Raw genomic sequence first — 24,905 nt, 5'->3', positions numbered from 1 at the left:
TCAAAAAAAAAAAAAAAGGAAAGTTTTTGGTTTTGTTGGTTTTCTCATTGATCAAAGTTGGCGTTGCGGAGATTGTGATCGATGAAGTTGACGACAAAGTTATTATCAACAAGGCATTATTTTTATTGTCGGGTAAAGGTGCAGAGAAGCAAATGATCGAGGAGAGGGGAAAGAAGGTGGGAGGCGAAAATGATGGGAAGCCAATCACTGCCGAAATTGGTAGCTGTGGCAATAGACAAAGACAGAGGGAGCCAAGTTGCTTTGAGATGGGCAGTTGACAGTCTCCTCACCAAAGGCCAATCTGTGATTTTGATGCATGTCAAGATCAGAACTTCTTCAAACTTCTCCCATTCTGCTTCACTTTATTTTTCTACCCCAAGTAAATACTTTCTCTCATCCATCTCTGTACTAGTGTGTTTTGTTTGGGCAATTGTCATTTTTGGGTGGACATTAGATTAAATCATAATATATTATGTGTGAAATTGGGAAATTCTAAGGTTCATTGTTAGGTATGTTGTCATTGCTAATAATATAAGGTTGCTAGTGTAGTTTCTACTCGAATATTTTTGTTAAAAATATAGATTACATAAGCAATAGAACAGTATATTATTAGATGACAATAGAGTTATGGTGACTGAATTTCAATTCTAGAGATAAAGTCTGGACCAGTAGAGCAGCCCATACCCGGGGTGCTATACTTATTATATAAGGATGGGGGGAATGGCATTAAATGCACTATGCATGGTGTTATACAACCGGGAAATTGACTGGAATGGTCAAAAAAAGATGAGCAACATACAAAAATGGATAACTTTTAAAACTTGGACAAAAGAAGGGAAAACTCGTTTGCAACTTCGTTATAAATAGCAATCCCTCAAGATGGAACAAAGCCTTACCAATAGAAGCAGAATTAGTTGTGTGAGTGTGATTTGAGCTCAGTTCTAAAGGCTAACAATGAATATATTATATGCACCCCCAAAACACTACAGGACATATATATATATGCAACTATTTACTTACTTTGTGCATTATATATCTTCCATATACTGATTTCATACATACTGTGTCTGATGCAGGGTTGAGCCAGCCTGCTGATGATAGTGGGCTGATGAATGGAGACGAGTCAGATCCAGAGACACGAGAAATCTTTCTTCCATTTCGTGTTTTTTGCATGCGAAAAGATGTTAGTACCACCAGTAGCAGCTTCAATTCAGTATACACTACTTTGTTGCCTGCCATTTGGTTTATAGAACTTATATATGATGGTTTTGTTTACAGGTACAATGCTATGAAGTCTCACTGGAGCATTCTGATCCTTCCAAAGCAATTGTTGAATATGTAAATCGAACAGCGATTGAGGTTGTCATTCTGGGCGCTGCAACGAAAGGAGGCCTTCTTAGGTGAGCCTTGCAGCATATTTGAGACTATTTGAGTAGTGAAAATGTTGAATTTGCTGATTCAGAGTAGAATTCTTATTGGATTGCGGGGATTAAGTTAAGTTCAAAAGCTCTGATTTCAGTATCCCTTGGTTGCTTTTTTTGCATGTAAAAAGATTTAAATCAAGAGACATTCCTGGAACAGTGTTGAAAGGAGCCCCGGATTTCTGTACTGTGTATATCATCTCCAAAACCGGGAAGATATCCTCCACGCGATCTGCCTCTCGTCTGCCTCCATTCATCCATCCACTCCGTCACCAGATGGCACTGCAGATAAACAGCAGCAAACCGAGTGTAGCTGAGGTGCCACCGCCCCGGGTGCACAATCCAAAAAGTCACTCTTTGGGATCCTCTGATGCATCTGTCAACATTGTAAATAATGATATCAAGTCAGTTAGTGTCCTGCGCTCTTGCAAACACACACGCATTAACTATATACGATTCTGAGGCCTAACCGGTTGTTACTAGTGCAACAGGTCTCAAATCGTTCACAGGAGAGCCGCGAGTGGAAGGCCATATGAAATATCCAAACACGATAATCTTGACATATCTTTTGTGAGTAATGGAAGGTCGAGTGTTGATAGCTTTCTCCCGTATACAGACAGCTTGGACGATGGACCCACCCCTCCCCGGCTTTCAGGTTTCTCAGAAGTGGAAGACAATAATCTCGAGGGGTTAAACCCCACTGGACGAAGATCAATAGAATACTTGTCACTAGATTCATTTGTCAGTGAAAGAAACCATGCATTTTCCCAGGTTACTAAGTACTGATGATTTATCAGTTCATTGGTACCCATTGATTTGGCCCATATATATCCTGTCTCACTTCCTTCTTCATTTTATACTGTAGGAAGATGTGGAAGCCGAAATGAGAAGGCTAAAGCTCGAGCTCAAGCAGACAATGGAAATGTATAGCACAGCCTGCAAAGAAGCGCTCACCGCAAAACAGAAGGCAAGTGAGAGTCTGCATCCTTTAAACCATAGCTTATAAGAGTCTGCATTTTGGTTTTAGCCTTGTTAAGAGTCCGCGTTGAAAATAATATAAGAGAGAACATATGAGTTTATAAGGCCATAAGTTAGACTAGCTAATAGATTGGATTCAGTATTTTAGTGTGGTTTGGATTATAACATGGTATCAGAGCCTTGGAAATATTAGAGAGAACGAACATACGAGTTTATAAGGCATTTGCAGGCATTGGAGCTGGAACGATGGAAAATGGAAGAGCAAAAGAGATTAGAAGAGGCACGATTGGCGGAGGAAGCTGCACTGGCGCTTGCAGAGAAGGAGAAGGCGAGATCTAAGTTGGCGATCGAGCATGCAGAAGCAGCTCAGAGGATAGCAGAGCTAGAAGCTCAGAAGAGAATCAGTGCAGAAATGAAGGCCCTAAAAGAAGCAGAAGAGAAGAACAAGGTGCTGAGCAAACTGGCAGCAACGGATTACAGGTACAGGAGGTACACGATTGAGGAGATCGAATCTGCAACAGACTACTTCTCCAAATCGCGTAAGATTGGAGAAGGTGGGTACGGGCCAGTCTACAAATGCTATCTAGACCACACCCCGGTTGCAGTTAAGGTCCTTCGCCCCGATGCTGCCCATGGAAGGCAGCAGTTTCAGCAAGAGATTGAAGTGCTAAGCTGCATAAGGCATCCTAATATGGTGCTTCTTCTAGGAGCCTGTCCAGAATACGGGTGCTTAGTGTATGAGTACATGTCAAACGGGAGCTTAGAAGATCGGCTTCTCCAACGTGGTAACACTCAGCCACTTTCTTGGCAGCAGAGGTTCCGAATTGCAGCTGAAATCGGGACAGGCCTCCTATTTCTGCACCAGAACAAGCCCGAGCCATTAGTTCACCGCGATCTAAAACCAGCCAACATCCTGCTAGACCGAAACTTCGTGAGCAAGATCAGCGACGTTGGGTTGGCCAGGCTAGTCCCTCCATCGGTAGCTGATAACGTTACACAATACAGAATGACATCAACTGCAGGAACCTTCTGCTACATTGATCCAGAATACCAGCAAACAGGGATGCTGGGGGTGAAATCTGATGTTTATTCCCTTGGGATCATATACTTGCAGGTACTCACAGCAAAATCACCAGTGGGATTGACTCATCATGTGGAGAAGTCAATAGAGAAAGGCCTGTTTTCTCAGATGCTTGATCCTGCTGTCCATGATTGGCCTGTTGAGGATGCTATGAAACTTGCCAAGCTTTCATTGAAATGCTCTGAGCTCAGAAGAAGAGACAGACCAGATCTAGGCAATGTAGTGCTGCCAGAATTGAACAGATTGAGAGCACTAGCAGAAGAAAACTCATCCCCATTGCAGTTCTATGGCTCTGCTTCCTCCCCAAATCATAGCCAAGTATATCTCTCTCATGTAAGTCCTCTATATTTACTGCATATAAGCCAGTGTATTTTTTTTTTTTTTTACTTTTGATCACACGATTATGGGTTCATTTCCACATCTGACCTCCGATTATTAACTTTTTACGTTACTTTTCACTTTTTGCCACATTTGTTCCCTCCGACCTAATTTTCGGACACGAGTGACCAAAATTCAGCCAAGTGAATTATCTTGAAATGCAAAATTGTCATTTCCATATTTGGTCCTTGAATATTAAATTTTTTTCACATTTGATCCATGAATTTTAGATTCTTACCACATATGGTCCCTCTGACCTAATTTTTGATCCGTGGTAACCAAAATTTAGGCAATTGAGTTATCTTGAAGAGCAAAATTGTCATTTACGCTCTCCTTATCCAGAAGTTTAAGTAAAAAGTAGTGAAATGAGTTTTTGCCCTTTAAATAAGTCACCTGTGATAAGAAATTAGGTCGGACTGATCAAATATATCAATGATTTAAAATACGTGAGATCAAATGTAGAAGAATTAATAGTCAGGAATCGAATGTGAAAATAGTCTCATAGTCGTGTTGTATGCACTTCTTCATTATAGATACTATAACTTCAGGCATTCAGCATAAGTTTAGCAAAGAAGAGATTTTGATGGATGATTTATACATGCAGGAAAATTTGAGTTACCCCCAAAGTTTTGAAAGCTCCAGAAGCAGGTCAAGCACGGGCTCCTAGTGCGTAGGTTGTCTTTATTTTCATTCTATTACAACGTTTTAGACATCTTCTCTTCTTTGTTTGGAAGTGCACACAAGTGTGACATTCTCATTAAGGTTTTGCGAAAAAAATGTTACTATATTTCAAATTTGTAATTTTGTATAAATTGTGCAAGTAGTTAAATAGACCTGCTCTTTCACACTTGAACATTACGAGTCCGATTATTGTCATCACACTTAACATCATCACGAGTCTGATTATTGTCAATTAGACCTGGCAATTCGTGTATACGGGTTCGTTAACGGGTCGACACAATAACGACACGAACACGATAAGGCTAAACATGAACACGACACATTAAGGTTAACGGGTTAAAAATTGTAACACGAACACGATTTGTTAACGGGTTGACACGATAGACACGTTTTGTTAACGGGTTTCGGATCGTGTCGACACGATATGACACGAAACCCGTTTAAACCCGCTAAATCTATTGATATATTAAAAACTAAAATTTAAAGTTAAATTATATAAAAAAGAAATAAAACATACAATCCAATCCATCAAACAAACTAAAAAAATATTCAATTTATAACATTCATAAAATTATAAAATAACATCCAAAAATCATAATTAAAGAAGTTCATACTAGTTTTTAGAATAAAATTGAACACAATAAACATTCAAATTTCGTATTGTAAAGACAATGGTTCTTACCTAAATGACAATGGTTCTTAGCGGGTTCTAAACGTGTTTGTGTAAACGGGTTAACACGATAATATTAACGGGTTAAACGGGTTCTTAATAGGTTTAACGGGTTGACCTGTTAAGACACGAAAACATAACGGGTTCTTAACGGGTCAACCCGTTAACGACCCAGGACATGTTAAGGCTAAACACTAACCCGTTATTTTCGTGTCCGGTTTCGTGTCGTGTTAACGGATCGTGTCGATAATTGCCAGGTCTATTGTCAATATCCTTTTGTGTAATTTGTAAGCTATTAAACATGAGTGAGGTTTATCCCGTGTGCACCATCAGGTAATAACTGCGCGATTTTCTTTTCATCTAAGAGAAAACATACCTACTTTCTATTATTTTGATATAATATAATTTTTTTTACGCATAATCTTTTAATATTTTCATATAAATTTTTTAAAGCACAAAGAGTCAACAGTTGCCTCCACTGAGAGGCGAACCCACTCTCATTATTCATGTGGGAGTGTAAACCAGGACCAGGACACCGGGTGCTACTAGATCACAAGGTCTTTAGCTATTAATTAGATAGCAGTACTTTTGGGATTGAAAATGAAATGTACTCCAATTTAATCGGAGCACCCCAAGTTTCATATTCTTTACATTTACACCCTCATATAATCTGTTACTCTCAAGTCTCAACCTTCATTCTAAACAAATATTGAGGAAAGAACAGAGGAAGAAACAGAACCCAAATTCGTTGGGGAGCAAAATTATCAGACTATCATGGCGACGACGTCGTTCGCTGTACATCCAAAGCAGCCCATTCCTTCTCAAGGTCGTCTACTGCAACTCTGCAATTCCCCTTTTCTTCTTTCCTTTCTCAATAACTTCAAGCTGTGTGTGGGGCGTACTTTGTTATCTAATAAAAATCTCATCTTTCTTGGTTTTCGTAGGAAAGAGATGCAAATATGTCGGCCAGTCTGTGGTAAAGACTTCTACTTCGTAGCTTCATATTTGTACTCAATCCTAGAACTCTGCTAAATATATTGTGTATATGTTTGCTTTAGGTATGCTAATTTTAGCCCGAAACTTCTAATTAGCCTAGTGGCCCAAATGGGTTAGCCCGAAATTTAGTGGACTATCACGATTGTTTGAGACTATTATTTGTTTCACAAGTGATGTAGAACAAAATATACAATGAGTTTAGGTAAGTTCATCCTTAGTATAACTTATTACTCCGTATATTATAGTGTGAATATATTAATTATCTTTAGTTGAAATTTAGAAATGGAGGTTTAGATTGATTGAATGATGTATAAATTTATATTTATTAGTGTAAATGCACTAGTTTATTAAAATTGAAAGTTCAGAATGCTAATTTAAAAATGTCAAGAAGTTTTAGTTGAGCCCATCCAATAAGCTGACAATCTAAGGGTTTAGGGTTAGGACCAATAATTTTAAACTTGACCAAAAAAACCAATAAGATCGAACTGCTAAGACCGACAGCGCAATAGGGCTAGCCCAAAACTAAAGAAGCTGGCCCAATTGACATCCCTGTGTGTGTGCGCGCCACAAATTGTACTATGAGAGATGCACATAAATTGAATTTAATGTTCATCACCAAGATGCTCACACAATCGGTCAAAGTGAATGGTAAAGTACCACAATGTTCATCAAGTTTTAATTCAATACTCTTCGCGTCTTAGCTAAATATGTAGTCTTGGCATGATATACCAACTGGTATGTGTGTGTGTGTGCATGCGCATCTAAATTGCTTGGTGGTTGTTGGTTTTGGGATGATCAGCTGATTCAGCATCTAATGTACAGAGAGCATTACCAATCCGGATATTGACGGTGGGAAAGAAGAGGTCACCTGGTGTTCAACTGATAGTAGATGATTATCTTGAAAAGCTAAGGCATTACTGTTGTGTTGATGATGTGCGGATCAAATCCAATCCCAAAAATGCTCGGTTAGTTACCCGACGAGGGTATTAAGTTTCATAAGGAAATGTTGATTGTTGATAGAGAGACCTAATAAGCATTACAGGATTCCTAAGAATGCTAAGATGTTCTTTCTTGTTGTTAATGTGACAGCCAACATGACTTGTTCTCTCAACTTAGCCAGTTATCTTAGGGAATTAGTACATACATACTGAAAGGGGGATGAATAAGGTGTCTAGAATATATGAAAAATAGAGGTGGGAGAATCTTTTAGTCGTGTCAGTTGTGGAGACTAAATGGAGAAGGAAGTTGAAGACTAAAGAATGAGTGCCTGAAAAGAATAAGATGAAAGACCAAAAGACAAATGGAGACAAGGAACTCGTAGTGTCATTTGAAGGAGAATGGATCTTTGCTTTCATTCTCTTTTATTTTTTTGAGTGATGAGGAAAACTTGCAACTGCTACCCGAGAGTGTGTACTAGGTAAACCCCGTCTTGTGACTCTAGCCGGCAAAGGACCACAAAGAGGTAAACCAATTTAGGTTGCTCATAGCTGACCGGCTCAAATCAAGAAGGCTAATAGGCTACTCCCACTAGGAGTTGAACGTAACCTTGTGCTTACCAAGTCAATGATCCGACCAACTTGGTTGGGGTTGGCCCCTTTGCTTTTATTTTCTTATTTCCATAAGTGGGGGGCGTTATTGGCAAAACTGCATTTGATGCATGCTTCATTGTTATTTGCCTGTTTCACTCGGCTAAAATTTTCATCACATTGGAACCAATGCTATAATGATACTGTGTTGTGTATGCCTTATAACTTAGCTAATGGTTATGCTCATACTTGCCAATCCTACTGCACCTCACTTGCACACAACAAATTTACCATTATTCGGCATAGTTGTCTTCTTTTGGTTAATTTGTAACTTCACACGGACAATTACGCCTTTTAGCTGTTCGAAAATGATGAAACTTTATGGCAATTCTTAATCTGTATCTTGTAACAGTGATGTGATCGCTCAGATTGAACACGAGGGCATATCTGTGATGAGTGTAATCAGGTCCGACGATTGGGTATAAACTGAAAAGCATTCTTCTTTCTTTCTTTTTGTGCATGTGTGGAAGATTTAAAGCAGGGCATATAGTGTATTTGGATCTTAGTGCATTATTTTCATCTCTGGTTTTACATTTTGTAAACGCAGGTTGTAATTCTAGATGAGCGAGGACTTGATGTGTGCTCTGAGCAGATGGCTTCTTTAATTGGGGATGCCGGGAACATGGTATGAGCTATGCCTTCAGTATAAGTTATATTAGTTAAAAGTGCTGCACATAAAGACAGTAAAAGTGTTGTTTTGTCCCAAAACCTTGGTTTGATAAACTTTTCTTCCCCTCCCATCAGGGAGCATCGAATTTGGTATTCTGCATAGGTGGACCTTATGGACATGGACGACAATTACAAGAGCGGGCTAACCTATCAATCAAGTTATCGTCTTTGGTCTTCAATCATGAGATCGCATTAGTTGTACTGGTAGAACAACTTTACAGGTAATCATACTAAATCTCGATTTCATTTTGGACCGTTTCTTTCAGCTTCACTTTACAGTATAAATGTTAAAGTTACTAAAAGGCATTTCCATGCCATAACTCTCAAAAACATCTCATTTTACCTGTTAGATAACATTATCGTTAATGATACATCGGCAGTGGAAGATACGCGTTTCAATATACGAGATGCGTCTAGTTGGTCTAATTCTACTAGTCAAGGGCATTTGCTACTCTAGAGGCCATATATTTCTTCTAGTGATTTTAGTTATTGACTTGTGTGAAATATATGGATCACTGATACTAATGTTCTAAGTTTTCATAACAGATTCAGGGTCAGATGAATGCTGTGAATGATTTATTTATTTCCGATCTTTTTGCAGGGCATGGACGATTCTCAAAGGACAAAATTACCATCATTAGATATGCGGTTCTTGAATGTGAGCGGGCTACCTATGCTGATGGCATTAGTTTCACCAGGGATTTTTGTAGACTATTTAGTTTTAGCTCAACTATGGAAGATGGGATTCAAGATGAAAAAACATTACATTCATTATTGAGAAGATGAAACAGTAGAGAGCTGAGGGAGAAAAAAGATTGGCTTCTTGCATAGGGCATAAGTGCATAACAGATAGGCAAAATTTGGTTACTGGCAAAGGTGGCTCTGCTTCATATTGTAATATGCACCATCAAAACAAACACTGATGCTTTTTCTGCAGATTCTTGTTTGTAGTATAATTCTTGCAAAGATTAAAATAGATTGTGTTTGTCCAATCATATTCTGCAGCTCAAGTAGCAAATTTTAAATAGCCCCATTGTTTGCATTGCTTTTTATTGTCACTCCTAGAAGAATTTTGAGTATGGTTCTCAATCTCTGTATTAGAAACAACAATTTTAAGTAGTTCAAGATTGTCACTATTCTAAACATGGCCGTTATGGGCAATCCAGTCAAGTTGGTCAGATTGTTAGCTTTGTAATCACAAGATTACAAGTTTGACTTCTAGTGAGAGTGATCTATGAACCTTCTTAGTTTGAACTGATCAACTATGAACAACTTCGACTGGTGATCCTTTTGTCAAATTGCTAACTAGAGTCACAAGACCAGATTTATCCTGTGCACACAGAGTAATGGTAGTAAATTCCTCTCATCACCCAAAAACATAGCCATCACAATGAATGGATAAATTTGAAAAAGGGAACAGAAATGTAGCTAATGAACTTTCACATTACAATAAAATCAATTTGGGAGCACACTTGAGAGATTTCAAGGATCAGTCTTACTAAAGATTAAAGAACAATTTCGCAGCAGTAGCAGCAGTATCCATATTGTTATCAGTAGAGTTAGCTCTTAACCCTCTTTTTCATATAACTACTCTAAGTTAATGATAGCTCAAAAAGAATAAATTTTCAGGGTGTTGAAAAAAAAAAAGCCGCTTTGTGTAATGCTTCACTCCTTCACCTTATACCCTTACCCCCTAATATTTCTGCAACTCACAGACATTAAGAATCAATGGCGACGACTGGAACAGCTTCTGGTAAGGGACAGACTTTAACAGGCGACAAGTGTGACTTGAGTGGAATATGTGTACTGCTGAGTAGCTTCTTCTCCTTTGGACTACCAGAACCAGCAATCCCCAGGGCTTTTCTCACTTCATTTGCAAGTTCTATAATGTAGTCATCCTCGTGGCCTGGTTAAATATAAAATATGTATACTCATCAATCAGAAATGTTTACCAACTCCATTAATTGAAAAATAAAATTAAAAAAATCCAAGGTGCGTACCAATATCATACAAGGCTTTCTCCATTTTGAAAATATATTCTCTGTTGTTCCCGCAAGGACCAAAGGCAGTAGCAATTTGTCTGTGGGACGAAATGAAAAATTAGAATAATAAAACTAAAATCTTTCAATAGCGCAAATTACTGAAGAAAAAGGTACTAGGAAATGAGAAAAGCACCGCATGATGCTTACTTGGCCATATCTTCCAACGGGGCAGGTCCGAGGTAGTACTTGTTATTCACTTTGTCTGGAGTGGACATAAACCTGCAAACAACAACCAATTTGTAAGAACTTCATTCAAGCTATTCTCCTCTCTGCATTCAAATTTCAAAGAATATTTGACGGAAAAGCAAAGAAACACTTACACAAAGACTCCAGTTAAAGCAGGATTAACAGAGTCTTTTTCCTGGAATTGAAAAAAGAAGAAGACATGTTATTCAAAACTTAATCCTAACAACAGTACACTAGTTACTGAATTGCTAGCAGTTTTTTCCAATACCATTAAAGCTTCCATAAATGTGCTCAGTTTTTCCATAATTTAAACGACTTGGAGGACTAGGTGGAAGCTTAAGTTCAAATTAAGATCTGAGCTAAGCAATTTGTATGCTATTAAAATATTTAGAGAACATCTTTTTCTTTGAACTTTATACATTAAATAGTGTTAACCTAGGGTGATATCTGAGTTTTATACTCCATATTGAAATAGCTATTCCAAGAAAGTAGAGAAAAGCTCAAGACATATTACCGTAAAAAAGTCAATTAAAGACTTCTGATCATATTCGCATTCTCTTCGCTCCAAATACTACAAAAGCAAAAAACATAATACATGAATGAAACCAGAAATAATAATCTCATCATGAAAATACCAAAGTTGCTTGAAAACCATGCCAGGGTAAATGGATCAATTAAACAACAAAAAGCTATCAAATAACTATTTTTTCACTTAATAAGGGGCCTGTCATACCTCCATTGCCTTCTTTTCCTTCTCTGGCCCTCCTCGAACGCAAAAGGCAGCACCCCACTGGTAAAATACATAAAAATATGGAAAACTCAGAAAGGTACTAGCTCTAGTGATATACCACATAAAGTGAGAACAACATCCCAAGAGTAAATAACTCGGGCAAATGAGGCAATGCAATCCACAATTGTCAATGTTTCCAATCTAAAATGGTAAATGCTAGATTAAGTGAGGTAACATTTCAACATTTAGGTTTCACAATATTAGCATAACTTTTGTGGACATAGTAAGTTTTAAGTACTATTTAGTGGCAGATAAGTAGTAGAACATCCACCATTGAATACTTAAAACTGACATATCCCATAAATAAAAAAGGGGGGAAAGAATCTACACTGGATTGGGAATTGAACTAGCAAACACATATATAGTAATCAGTATAAAAAAAAAAAAAAAGGAACTCATAAGTTTTCACATTCAAGAAAAATTTTACAAATGCAAAATAAAGTAAGAACTATCAACTGATATCCACTTACACATATGGCTCCCTCACTTTGTTCCAAGGTGCAAGTTCTGGCTGGGTGCTCAGGCGTGCCTCTGTGGTCAATGCAAGCTGAAATGCATATATCAGGAAGACAATCAGATTACAGTGGAAAGAAATGGCACCAAAAAGCAACAATCAGTGCTACAAAGGACATACCAAGATCGAAAACGCGCCTGTAATCCTTGATGTAACCAATGATTTTCTCGTCGTACTCGAACCCAGGGTTCCAAACCAATGACCCATATCCAAAAATCCAGAACACCATCTTCTTCCTCAATCAAAAAACTGCCACCAATTTAGCTACAATGTCAAAATCTTTTCAATTCACACCACGAATTAGAACAAACAGCAAGCAAGAACACGAAACAGTAAATGTCGGTCCCAATTTCACCTCCCGAGCATCAAAATTTCCCCTAAATCCCCAAACCCATCGAGAACCCGACCCGATAAAATTCATTGAAAAAATAAAAAATAATGCAATGCAAGCTCACCAATATCCACCAAGAAGGCTTCTGAAACAACAAAATGCGTTCTTTTTCCAACAAATATAGTTCTCTGAATAAGATTGGGCAGAGTACCGAGAAAATGCTAAAATGAGAATCAATGGAAGCTGCAAACCCTAGAGGGAGAGAGAGAGATAGAAGCCTGTGATCTTCTTGGCTTTATTCTCTCCTTGAACCTCGCCTCTCTGGGAACTTAGGATCTAGGAGGAAGAGGGATATGAATATGAATATGATGATGAGGTTGGGAAGAGAAAATGTATTTATAGACTTGAAATTGGGTAGATCTGTCCTCATTTTGGCATGCATGCATGCATGCGAGTGTGGTATGCATCATCTTATGTATATATAATGCATTTATGGTAAGGTTCATTATATTAGGGTTATCCCATTTTTTAACCCAAATAACTTCAATTAACCATAACTCCGTAAGTAATTATTGAATGAAGTTGATTTTTATCAACCGTTTTATAGTTAATAGTATTCAAAAAAAATGATAAATAAAAATAGATTATATAATATTTATAAAAAAATATGACATGCAATAAAATTTCATTTACTTCGATCAATTAGTTACCTGAATTAATTGTAATATAATTTAATAACTTATACTTCAATGAATGATTTCACCAAAATAAAAAACAAAATGGCTGCATTTCATTTATAAATATTATGGTTAGTTAATCTAAGTTTCTTATAAATATTAATTAATAATGCTTAAAGACATTGGTCTAATCTCACTCGAAGTTTACTTTCAGCAATATAGTGGTAGTTGGATTTGGATTGGTCTAATTATTTGCAAAAGTGTGTTATAGAATGAAAAAGTAAATAAAATTAATTAGGGCAGATAGAATGAAGTATTTGGCGTTTTGCGATGGATATAGATAGGAAATATTCCGTAGCATGATGTATGGGTATATGATGATGTATGTATGGGTTATGGGTAGGATAGTAAAAAGGCAAGTTGGGAGTTGGGAGTAAGATATGGTGGGAAGGTTCATTGAACCTGGACTCAAAGCTGTCCATCTTTGAAATTTGTCTTACACGTTTGGGGACCGGACTGAAATTCAATGCGTGTGGACCGCGTGAAGCGCAAATTTTCACGACCTCGGAATTCCTCACTCCTCACCTAAATTAACAAACAAACAAACAAAACACCCATAAATTACCAACAAGGCACAAGCATTATTTTTTATTATCTAAAAACTTTGTATGAAGCCATTAGGACTAATCATTATTGTTGGTCCTATTTGGTAAATAATCAGCCTATCAGTTAATTTTGGCTTATTTGACCACTATTAGTTGTTTGGTTAATAAGTTTTTTGTAACTTCAAAATGCTAAAATTCAAAATGCTACTCAAAGCAGCCTTTTCAATTAGCTTTTTGAGAAAAGAAATTATACCAAATAACTATCAGCTAACAGCCAATTTATTAAACAACTTTCTACAATCAGCTAATATTATCAACAAATCATACCTTCTAACCCCAACAGCCAACCCAATCAGCCAGCAGCCATTTACCAAACAGGGCCGTTGTCATTCTTCTCTTGATTTATCATTGAGGATATTAAAGACTTAGCTATAAAAGTTTTTCAAAAGTTAGCTTTGTGTTTGCTAAACGGTTTATAAATAAAACTGTTCATTTACTAGTCAGAAAAGCTTTAGATGTTGTTGCTCGTAAAGAATGATGGAACTCACCTCCTTCGCTCCTTTTAAATGTCCTTGTTTTGAATTTGAATGAATGAATTTTCATGGTTTGCTTTCAACAAAATTTTATAGAGCATTTTTATTTGATAAAGAATTTTTTAACTGTAAAAAAATATATTTTAAGGTCAAATATTTCTAAAGTTTTTCAATTTTTGAATGCTTATCAATAAAATAGATTTATTTTCAAAAAAAAAAAATCAATAAAATAGATTTTTTGTTTATAGCTTGCATTCATTGAACCTGGACATCTACTACTTACCAAGTCAAGCTGTACCTAATGGAAAATGTTTAATGTTACCAAATGTTAGGTAGTACTTAAAGTTCAAACTTGTACTAGTGTATACTAACTGCCACTATACCAATTACAAAATACTCCATAGTTGTAGTGTATCTATCATACCATAAATGCTTAAACACTACTCCGTACATACTTTTGTATGCACCCAACCAAATTAGTCAGAAAATTAGTTTGGTAATTATTCACAGGGACTTGTCTATTAGCATTTTTAGTCGATCATTCATGACAACTTAAGCTAGTGTACTTTTATGTGATCCTTTATCGACTAGAGTCATAGAGCAAGTTTCATCTCTTTTTATTATCGAGATCTTAGTATACTAATATTATATAGGAAAACGCCAAGGCACCCCCCAATAAAGTAATATGTTAGCTAGTCGAGCCTCACCAATCAGAAGGGATTAAAAAATGACCTGCAACACTAATGATTAGTCGTCACATCAAGTAGCAGGGAGTTAAAAGTTAGGATGATTACCATTTGAACATTGACATATTAGAAACTTGAACATCATTATATTAAAAGGGTTCATGTAACTATCACCACAAAATGTATAAGCTAGAAAACTATATAATGATTTTTCTTGGATAAGTTTGTTGTACATACAATACAAGGGTTTACTTGTACAATATGAAGATTTAAAAGGTACCTCGTCGCTGGAAAACAAATAATGAACCTCTAGAGCCCTTTCCCAGCCTCATCTTCTCATCAATGTATATGATCTCCAGTTTAACTTCACTCTCGCCACCATATCGCGTTTCTAACCCACCTATCTTAATTTCGGGTGACTCGAACACCACTTGAATCCATTTTTCATCAAGAACATTCAATTTCCCTGATTACAAGAAATGTTATCACTGAATTGAAGGGGTCAAATAAGGGATCGAAACAGCTTTTTGTTGTTGGCACCATAGTGTAATCAAATACAAATAATCAACAATCAAAGCTGCAATAGTTGTTAAGAAGCGAATGCTAATACTCCGTTTTTAACATGGCATGCATCGCAGGTTATGCAAACATGAACCCTGACCCGAAATGCATTGCAATGCACCAATGAAGAGATAGAACTTTATGATCTCACCCTTCTGAGAAAGCGTGATCTAAGAGCTTGGATTAACATAAACAAAGTGTCAGGTTGACGGGAATGGGAAAATTTACTTCCAACATAAACAAGTTCGAAATCAGTGGAAACTTGGGTTCTAGGAATATCTGATAATCCACAATTAAATAGTTTAGTTTATAGTAAAAGTGTGACGCTAGACAGTTAAAGATAGAAGGGATGACATTTCTTGGGGCATGAAAGAAATGATAAAATGTGAGGAAAAAAAAATATGAACCCAAACCGAGCAAGCAGACAATAAAGAGAATAATAGTTTTGCCCCATTATTAAGGTACCTTTCAAAGAAACTTCTCCATCAAGGAATCCAAAAAGAGAGAACGAGACTTTGTTTCTCACGGTGTCAGGGGCTTCAAGAACCTGAATCATTTCTTTGGTTTTGAAGAAAAGGCGACCAATTGCACTCCTATAGAGACCGCCTGGTGATGTGGGATTTGAGCAGTAGACTACATCCCATTCTGTAAGGAATTTCTGTAATTAATAATAGTCCTTTAAATTTCTGAAATCAAGTATAAACCCACAAATGAATAGTAATTAAAAGAATGACAAATTTTCAGAAAACAAGAAGTGATCAGCATTTTAGTGCTGAATCCATGTATATAGAAAAGCACTTCAGCTCATTGGCTCATCCAAAGTTCTTCCGCGAGACAAAGAGTTGAGATTAACATAGGGCTTGAATTGGCAACAGACAAAATCCAACTTATATTGAATTCATCATTGTTTGGAAAATAGAATTACAACTGATTGCACGAGAATTCATACTTATGTTATGATTTATGAATAAACACACACATACACACCCACACCTACAATAGAATCACATAGCAGATAAAAAAAAATCTAAGATTGGGCCGAACTAGGTTGTAATGCACGTAGGCCAAACCACACTAAAAATTGAATCCAATCAATTAGCTAGTCTAACCCATGATCTTATAAAGCCATATGTTTCTCCCTTATTTTTCAATGTAATTACAACTGATTGAACGGGAATTCGTACTTAAGTTATGAATAAACACACATATACACTAATACACACCCGCACCTTTAATAGAATCACATAGCAGAGAACAGAGGTGATGATACATAAATGGACACATATAGTGCTGTATGTGGACACGAATGGGACACTGGTTTCCAAAGAACGGGAACTTTAACAAGGTTTATTAATTCATTTTACATTATTTGCATTACGAAAAAGTACAGTTACATCAATTGCATACCATAATTCAAAAGTTTCTGTAATTACTCATGAAATCCCAACAAGAATGAGTTAGCAAACAAAATTAAGATCCAGGCACAGCAGTACAGGAGTTTCAAGAATTGCAAGTATCATCTCACATAGTAGTAAATGTAATGAAAGGATCACCTCCAAATATTAGAGGGCACTTAACAGGTTCATCAACACAGAAGCTCTCCAAATCACTAGCCATCTCAGCCACCTTTCCATGCTCTTCTGTGGTCAACAAAACTCCTCTATCTGTTTGCACAACCTAGTTAAATTAAAATGGTTAATAAACACTTGCCCACAAAAAGCGGGCCCCACACCCCGGTCTGACAGGTGGAGGGCAAATCATGGTGAAGTTTTCCTGGGAAGTATAAGCAGATGGCTGAGTACCTTAGAAAGAAGAGCATTGACGAGATCATCGGGTTTGGGCAGCGAGGGTGCGGAAACTGCAGAAGCGTGGAGTGTTAGGCGCGTGCGGAGCTTCTTGTGGTGGTGGAGTGGAAGCGAATGCGAAATCCTGATGGGAGAAGCGGAAGGCGAGGGAATTGGGAGGAAGAGAGGTGGCGCAGTAGTAGTGAGGAGGGAGATGGAGGCCATGGCTGATGGCTCCGGAGCTTAGAGCATTGGTGGGGTTTTTGATGAATGCTGTATTCTCACCTCTCAGCCACCCACGTGGATTTGGGAAATCACAAATGGGACCTATACCATCAAGGATCAAGTGATCAACCGTGTAACATTTAGGATCAAACTTTTTTTTTTTTTGTTCCAATGGAAAGATATATAAATTACAATCACTTCAAATGTGTGTATTGAATATCTCTTGTTTCAGAGTTAAATTTGTAACTTTGTAATTTACAGTACATATGTGTGTATTGAATATCTCTTGTTTCAGAGTTAAATTTGTAACTTTGTAATTTACAGTACATAGTTAATTAACTTAATTCTTTAAAAATAGTTTATTTGCTTAAACTATTTGAAGATTAAAAATACGGAGTAATTATTTTTAGGCACTCGACCAGAGTTTAGTCTCCGGTGACGTTGTCAGAAGATCACTAAGAATTTTTTTATTCTTTTAGCGTGAAAAAAGCTCGTTCTGCTTGAGAATAGAGGAAATTACAGTTATGTTACTACAATTCTACAAATACTATTAGTGTATAAGAGACTACATTCATCTCAAATTATTTTGGAATTGAATTTCATTGCTTTGGAGTTGCTTTACACTATATGTCAAGAAACGTATGCAATATTGAGTAATATATGCATGTGTAACACTTAAGTTGTTAACTTTGACTAGCCCAACTATTTGACATAATCGTATCTAAACGCCCAGTCACATGTTGACATTATCTAATAAAGTTTTCCCTCGAGGCTGTGAAACACAACTTTCAAAGAGGTGAAAATGATTATCCTATCCTCAAGCAGAAGCCTAAGAATGTCAGTTTGTTTCCCAAAACTGTGAAAATATAAAACAATCACATGTCCCCAAAAAGGTACATGCATGCTTCAATTCAGTTCTGCAAGTACAAGGGTCAAGTGGAGGCAGAATTTTTAGGGCAAAACGCCATAAGAACATTTCAAGCATACAATTAACATTATATGAGACCAAGAGAGGCTCACATGTTCATGTTCACGCATGTAATGTGCAATTGGTCAAAAGGGTTGAGCAGCCTAAGAAAACATGCCCAGCCAAGTTCATACAGGCAGGTAATTTTTTTTTACTCATGATAAAAACTAACTGAAATGAATACAAGAGTCGATGGTTGTAGCGGTTTAAAAAAGACTAATAATAATGACTAGAAGCTATACAAGGCTATTTGGTGAAGGATTCCAACGGAGCAACAGAATTCACAAGTGATGACAAGCATAATAGGGGTTATGCCATACCGAGCCCTGTTCTTGGATTCCATAGTAGTAACAGAATTCACTAGTTACAACAGGCAAAAATGCATTATACCAGAACCAGCCCTGTTCTTGGATATGAAGGCGTGTCTCAATCCACTTGATGAAAAAATGATTGGAGTAAGTCAAGCAAGCTCTTCACTTGAAGGCAAATAGGGACCAATTCACTACTCTAATTCCATTTTCTATGCACTGCACAACATGAACACAGCCCACCCATACTATAGCGACAAATAATGGAGAATAAAACACTCTTAATTACCAATAAAAATTCCACCTTACAATTATGGTAAGCACTACCAACTAATAAGGAGATCAAATCTAAATGGCATATTTTAGATATGTTTGGATCTTTTAAATGTCTCTAATCAAGGTAGAGTAGGGGGTAAGCAAATAAAAAAGGAGAAGGCATTATCCCCCTGTGATGGGAAAATAAAATTTATCCTGCATATTTTAACTGCTATTTGTTAAATCATTTTTCTCCTGGAAAATATGCAAATGAATACCCAACAAAACCAAACTTTTTTTTAAAAGAGATGCAGCACTAATAGAAAAAATAATTGAGTAGGTGTGGTTTAAAATAATTCTATATAGGCACTTAATCCAATGCGAACTTCTCACTACTATTGGAGTTTAGGATCCCAGACATAGCAACTCAATTGGAGTATGAATCTCAATGTGGATTAAGGACAAGATTAATTCCCCAACATCTCTGGAACAGATTAAATACCTGCCAGAAGTGTTTGAAGCTGTTCCTCATCCTTAATATGTTAAAGAAATACCACTATGATTTGAGGTGAGACGCATCATAGCTGCAGAGATTCAAACAAATAGAAGCTTCTAGCGAAGTAGCCAGCTGGGGTCCACAATCATTCAAATTGAAGATCCCACAGCAGGGCAGAGAAGAACAAAACCACGGAGTGTAGAAGCAGAAACCAAACCAATGAAGCAGTAGTACCAGGACGACACCTCGGCACAAAAACAGAAAAACATTTAGCAGTGTCTTTAGAGATATATTCTTCTCAATAAAATATTACCTACCATAGATCCAATCGTCTATAAATTCAAAGCAACAGTAACTAGATACTAAGTTCAGCAAGGAACATATACTATGAAGCCAATACATTTAGTATCAAAAGAAAGGAAAACTTAACCAAATCCAGCAGTTGAAGCAAAATGGTGGCCCCACTTACATAGTTGTGATCTAGTTCAAGCTAAGTAAAAACACAATTCCAAATGTTCAGCAATGCATCTGGAAACAATACTCCATTGCTTCAGCTCCTGCTTCTGTGTCGTTCTCTGATACCATTTCTGCAAATATGACCACAAAAATATATGTAAAAAGATGAAAAGTGCAAATTATTTTTTTTTGAAAAGTGCAAATTATAATTACAGCCTTTAAAAATAGTACTCCATAAAAGGTTTGAATTACTTCAACCTTCCTAGTAATACCAATTCCAATCAAACAATTCAAAGAACATTTAAGACCTTGTTCAGGTGGCCTAATTGCTTCTTGATTGTTGAATAAGAAGCTTTTAAAGAACACACTCAACTTGTTGGCTTGTTTGGCTCAACCACTAATGCACTCTTTAGATAGTTTTAAAATGCAAGAAGTACAAGAAGAATACATAAAATATTACTCCGTTCATCCTATTTAATGTGTCTAGTTCAATTAATAAGGCTAGACTCAAGTTATGTACAATTCAATTTTGAGTAATATTTAGTATAATTATTAGTATATAAAATTTATATATATAGAAACTACAGTAAAAGTACTAATGAAAATTATTTTAAAAAAATTAAAGAACATATGCGAAGAAGAAAAGAGTTGGTATGACAAATGAATAGTAGATAAGTAAAATGGGACATGGGGAGTAAAATTTTAAGCTCAATAATGCCATAGGGACCCCACTTGCAAGAAATTTGACTATTACATGGCATAAAATTTTGCCAAGTGACAAAGACAATAAATCATCATAATTTAACTATAGTGCAAAAATCCAAGAAAATAGTTTTGTAAAAGTATTTAATAGATTTTTCACCCGTTAGCATAGGCAACTTCATCTCGTCCACGGTAAGGAGATCGGCTGTAGCTACGGCCACGAGGAGACACACTGCGACGACGAGGGGAACGACCACGAGGACTGTAACTCCTGCCAAGGTATACAACAATATCAAGAAAAGTATATACAGATGAAAACATTTCCAACTGCAAGTTATGAAGCATAATTCCATTACTATAAATTATAACTATGCCCCAGCTAATATACACAAAAATAACGTTCTAAGTGCTTCATATGTATTCTTGATTCTCACCTTCGACCATAACTTGGGCTCCTCCTATATCTAGGTGGGCTGCGACTGCGACGCCTTCCTGCACCCCCACCCCCACGGAGCCGGCACTCACGCGCAAAATGACCAGCTTCGCCACATTCATAGCACTTCAAGTCAGAACCACCAGAGCGACCACGCCCTCCTCCACGTCCCCCACCTCCACCTCTGGAATTGTGAGAGAGTTCAACTCTCCAACCATTCTTACCTACCTCAGATAATAGAAAGGATAATGTATGCCAAATCAAAATGACACATGTAACAAATAGAGATCAGCAACAAAACAAATTTTATTGATAACAGAAAAATCTTTAAAAATGAACAAATTGAAGGTCTATTTGACTGAAGTTTAAACATAGTTTTGTTGCCAATTTATCTGTCATCAGGAAAAAATGAAGTAATCATATATACGAATAAGTGTTCATAAGATCTTAGATACAAATAATTTTATAAGTGCTTTCCAGGAAATCAAAGCTCATACCATCCAATTCCCGGATTGCATCCTGTGCATCTCTTCGGTCATCAAAATCGATAAAAGCATAGCCAGGTGGCCTTCTTGCAACCCAAACACTGCAAGAAAATTGTCTTAATTAGATAAAATGGCTGAAGTATTTATAGGGGAAGTATTCTCAAGCAAATTTTGATGGTGATTTGTGTTCAGCAAAATAAGAGATGTCCTTTTACATTTTATACATGGGAGAATAGTACAGCAAAGAACATTTTCGATGTGATTAATTTAAATGTGTGTAGTGAGCAACATCATTTTAGAAACAGATATATCTCAACCCAAGGAAATAAATACCATTATCAATGTAGCAAATACAAATAGGTCCATTCCACAATAATTAATTCTTCTGGCAATACACAAAGTTTTTGTGATATGCAATCACATTCAGACTCACACAAACACATAAATATGCACAAGCATATAGAAGCCTCAATCTTTCGCTTCTAAAACGTAAACTAACATGCACTGTTGTAAAAATCAGCCACCCCTAGGCCGTTCTGTTTTCACTGCTAGGCGGAAAAAATTCGCTCAGCCAGCTAGGCAGCGAAATTGGCCTAGTCGGCCAACTCGGCCCAGTCAGCCTATTTCGGCCAAATTCAGCCAATTTCATCTGATTTATAAGTTATTTTTGATAGTTTGATACTTTGAATCTTTGGATGATTGAAGCATTTGAGTATTTCATATTTGTGTATTCTTATACTGTTATGACATGTGAATTATTATTATTTAATTTATTTAGATGTGTTATTTGATTGAATGTTGAAAATAGTCTCATTAAAATTGTCAAACTACAAACCATGCTGACAAGTCAGTGAAACACTCTATTGTGGAACCCCAAGTAGTTATCTATGGGCTAATTTATGGATATACTCATATACATAGATGTAAGCATAAAGACAGGAACTTCAAAATAGCCAGAAAGATGAAACATTTGAATGAGAAAAAACAAACACAAGCTCAGCTAATTTTTATACCTTCTTATCACTCCAAAGGTACGGAACTCATCTTCAAGATCTCGTTCAGTGACCCTAGGGTCCAAATTTCCAACATATACTCTTGACATCACGAATAAGCACCTACACAAATACAACCCAATTAGCTATGTTTAGAATTTCCAAATTCACGAAGCAAATTATATTCAGCATAAGCATCGACGAAAGGCGTGTGGGTAAACAAACCAACACATACACCATCCTAGAAGCCTGAACTTCTTACATCCAACCACAAATTTTAAAAATAAATTATTATTATTAAAAAAAAAAAAAAAAAAGGAACAGATCTTGCTCTGAGGATTTGAAAATAGCTTCATCATCTAGAGAAAGACAATGGTACAAACAAGCATAGATTCATCATTCAACATCACGCGTATATACACAGATCCATTATACACACACAAAAAACAAAGGATTGAGCAAAAGAGAGGAATAAAGTTGTTCACCTGAAACCCTAGATTAGAACGCAAAACCCTAGCCCACCGCAGAGAGGAGGTATGAAGAGAGAGAGGCAATATCGCGTCTAGGAGTATAATACTCCGTAATATAGACAGAAAGTATGCATGAAACTTAATTGCCAAAAAAACGTCAATGTCTAATGTCTTCTATACTAGACCCCTAATTTTAGAATAATTACAAAACCTCCCCTCGATAATAAAAAATTACTATCACTCGTTTCTCTCTTATATAGTTACTTGCATTCTTAAATTTAAAACACAAACTTGATAATTCCTCAATGCTCTTCTCCTAAAGTTACTCGTTTAGTTATAAACAGATACTTCATTGTAAACGAGTCAGTAGTACCCAAAATAAATAAATTTTTATTATTTTATTGTGTAATTAATTGAAATATTATTTCAAAATAAATAATAATAAGATAATAAATGATGAATACACATATTGGGCACCTACACCTGGTAACTGGAGAGGAGATGGGGTGTGGGTTTTCAAAAAGCTCATCTAATACAGGTTGGGAATGAGGACGGATAGAAAAAGTACAAGGTAGATTGGGTGGTTGATATAACCCTCCTGACTTCTTAGGGCATCCCTATCAGTTGACATTTGGGAGTTGAATAATAGGTGTCTACTTGCATGGATGAGAGAGAAGTGAGGTGAGAGAATAAAAATGAAGTTCGCAAGAAAGGGCTTTTAATAAAGTAAATATGATTCACGGATTTCAAGGTGAAGCAGCGCTCCTCCTCGTCAGGCACACGAAGTGGCCCAGTGGCCGCTCACGCTGAGCGCATCAGCTGCGCCTCAAAATATAATTTGTTTTATTTTTTCTCACTTTTCATTTTCTCTTTTCTAATCACACTTACAAAAACTCCTCAAAAACCGTACTAGGAAGTACTACTATTTGCCTGCAAAATAAACTTTGAGCAAATAATAAATTACACTCTATATTTTCTAAGACTATTAAAACGATTTTTAACTCAATAGATTGACATGTAAAGAGGCAGACCACACTGGCCCACCCCACTATAGGGCAAACTTGGTCAACTTACCTATCACAATAATAATAACATTTAAAAAGTAATAATTTTATATTTGAATTTTACCATTTGAAAATTTTAAACTTTATTTAATTTTAATATCATTTTAGATTTTGTACGTTAATTATTGACTTTAAAACATTATATTAATGTTTATTTTAATTATTATCTAGACTATTTTAACTTTCAACTATTAACTTTTTTTTTTTTAGTAAAACTCAACTATTAACTTTTTGAATTAGTTTTTAAACAACTTTAATTTTTAAAAATATGGTTGGCAAGTCTCTTTTGTCTTGCTATCCTTGTTAGGGGCAAAGTGTATTATAACTCTATATTCTATACACACTATAATTATTTTCCCCCTCATTGTAATATTTGGAATTTACCATTCAAATCTTAACTGTGATTCTTTGTATCCTTATAAACACATCTTCTTATACTTTAAATACAATGGATTGATCAATAATAATATATAATTCTTAGAACTGTTATTCTCATATGGTATTAGAGTAATTTTTGTAGTTGTTCACCATAGAAAGCATACAAATTAATCTAGGGTATGAAATGACAAACAACATAAATTTCACTCGCAATCTTCGTCTTCCAAGAGGCTGGGCTTCAACTTGGCAAGTTTTGTGTCTCTCTTTGCAATCTCCTTCATCGTTGCAGTCATTTTGAAAATGAACCCTTCTATATAGTGTTGAAACCATTCCAACTACTTGGTCGTGTTTTCCCTTGCGATCTCCACAGTCACATTCAGTTGGGCTACCTTTGAACGTATCTTGTTTTATTCATCTGCTAGACGATATCACGTAGGTTCTCAAATTTCCTTTTGGAGGTTGAAAGCCATGATGAGCCAACAGTGAAAGGGAGAGAAGTATTAGA

At 36.3% G+C, this 24,905-nt stretch overlaps 5 protein-coding genes and 1 long non-coding RNA gene across 9 annotated transcripts; 2 read left to right on the top strand and 4 right to left on the bottom strand.

Moving 5' to 3' along the window:
* LOC116031680 (U-box domain-containing protein 52-like) lies at positions 1-4,598 on the top strand. Its single transcript, XM_031273942.1, has 8 exons — positions 1-379; positions 1,077-1,183; positions 1,279-1,400; positions 1,553-1,825; positions 1,913-2,192; positions 2,287-2,388; positions 2,629-3,813; positions 4,463-4,598. The coding sequence occupies exons 1-8, from the start codon at positions 190-192 to the stop codon at positions 4,523-4,525; spliced, it is 2,322 nt and encodes a 773-aa protein (XP_031129802.1). The 5' UTR covers positions 1-189; the 3' UTR covers positions 4,526-4,598.
* On the bottom strand, positions 1,148-2,726 carry LOC116031681. The gene is made up of 3 exons (XR_004100635.1): positions 2,608-2,726; positions 1,892-2,357; positions 1,148-1,797 (listed from the first exon to the last, which is right to left on the bottom strand). It is a non-coding gene; the product is annotated as an uncharacterized LOC116031681 (long non-coding RNA).
* Positions 4,599-5,921: 1,323 nt separating the features above from the next.
* LOC116032163 (putative RNA methyltransferase At5g10620) lies at positions 5,922-9,487 on the top strand. The gene is made up of 7 exons (XM_031274596.1): positions 5,922-6,035; positions 6,154-6,185; positions 7,028-7,170; positions 8,144-8,210; positions 8,339-8,416; positions 8,536-8,681; positions 9,062-9,487. Exons 1-7 carry the CDS (start codon positions 5,984-5,986, stop codon positions 9,099-9,101), a joined length of 558 nt encoding a protein of 185 aa, XP_031130456.1. The 5' UTR covers positions 5,922-5,983; the 3' UTR covers positions 9,102-9,487.
* A 376-nt stretch (positions 9,488-9,863) lies between these two features.
* On the bottom strand, positions 9,864-12,691 carry LOC116032162 (gamma-glutamylcyclotransferase 2-1-like). Of its 2 annotated transcripts, none has more exons than XM_031274595.1 (9): positions 12,448-12,691; positions 12,113-12,256; positions 11,949-12,025; positions 11,422-11,478; positions 11,203-11,259; positions 10,823-10,863; positions 10,650-10,721; positions 10,461-10,540; positions 9,864-10,366 (listed from the first exon to the last, which is right to left on the bottom strand). In XM_031274595.1, exons 2-9 carry the CDS (start codon positions 12,219-12,221, stop codon positions 10,179-10,181), a joined length of 681 nt encoding a protein of 226 aa, XP_031130455.1. In that variant the 5' UTR covers positions 12,222-12,256; positions 12,448-12,691; the 3' UTR covers positions 9,864-10,178. The 2 variants fall into 2 exon arrangements, with proteins under 2 accessions (XP_031130455.1, XP_031130454.1); XM_031274594.1 differs by having other exon boundaries at positions 12,113-12,241; positions 12,448-12,690.
* A 2,257-nt stretch (positions 12,692-14,948) lies between these two features.
* Positions 14,949-17,467, bottom strand: LOC116031762 (probable plastid-lipid-associated protein 8, chloroplastic). Its single transcript, XM_031274063.1, has 4 exons — positions 17,188-17,467; positions 16,939-17,062; positions 15,851-16,030; positions 14,949-15,290 (listed from the first exon to the last, which is right to left on the bottom strand). Exons 1-4 carry the CDS (start codon positions 17,392-17,394, stop codon positions 15,094-15,096), a joined length of 708 nt encoding a protein of 235 aa, XP_031129923.1. The 5' UTR covers positions 17,395-17,467; the 3' UTR covers positions 14,949-15,093.
* A 971-nt stretch (positions 17,468-18,438) lies between these two features.
* On the bottom strand, positions 18,439-23,069 carry LOC116031763 (serine/arginine-rich splicing factor RSZ22A-like). Of its 3 annotated transcripts, none has more exons than XR_004100656.1 (7): positions 22,974-23,069; positions 22,510-22,611; positions 21,509-21,597; positions 21,013-21,235; positions 20,739-20,849; positions 19,427-20,007; positions 18,439-18,888 (listed from the first exon to the last, which is right to left on the bottom strand). XR_004100656.1 is itself a non-coding variant. In XM_031274064.1 (6 exons), the coding sequence occupies exons 2-6, from the start codon at positions 22,596-22,598 to the stop codon at positions 19,971-19,973; spliced, it is 549 nt and encodes a 182-aa protein (XP_031129924.1). In that variant the 5' UTR covers positions 22,599-22,611; positions 22,974-23,069; the 3' UTR covers positions 18,444-19,970. The 3 variants fall into 3 exon arrangements, 1 of the variants encoding a protein (XP_031129924.1); XR_004100657.1 differs by having other exon boundaries at positions 18,439-18,795; XM_031274064.1 differs by having other exon boundaries at positions 18,444-20,007.
* Positions 23,070-24,905: the final 1,836 nt, after the last annotated feature.

This window comes from Ipomoea triloba, chromosome 10 (genome assembly GCF_003576645.1).
Source record: "Ipomoea triloba cultivar NCNSP0323 chromosome 10, ASM357664v1".
Classification (NCBI taxonomy): Eukaryota; Viridiplantae; Streptophyta; class Magnoliopsida; order Solanales; family Convolvulaceae; genus Ipomoea; species Ipomoea triloba.
This window is presented reverse-complemented; position numbering and strand designations above follow the sequence as displayed.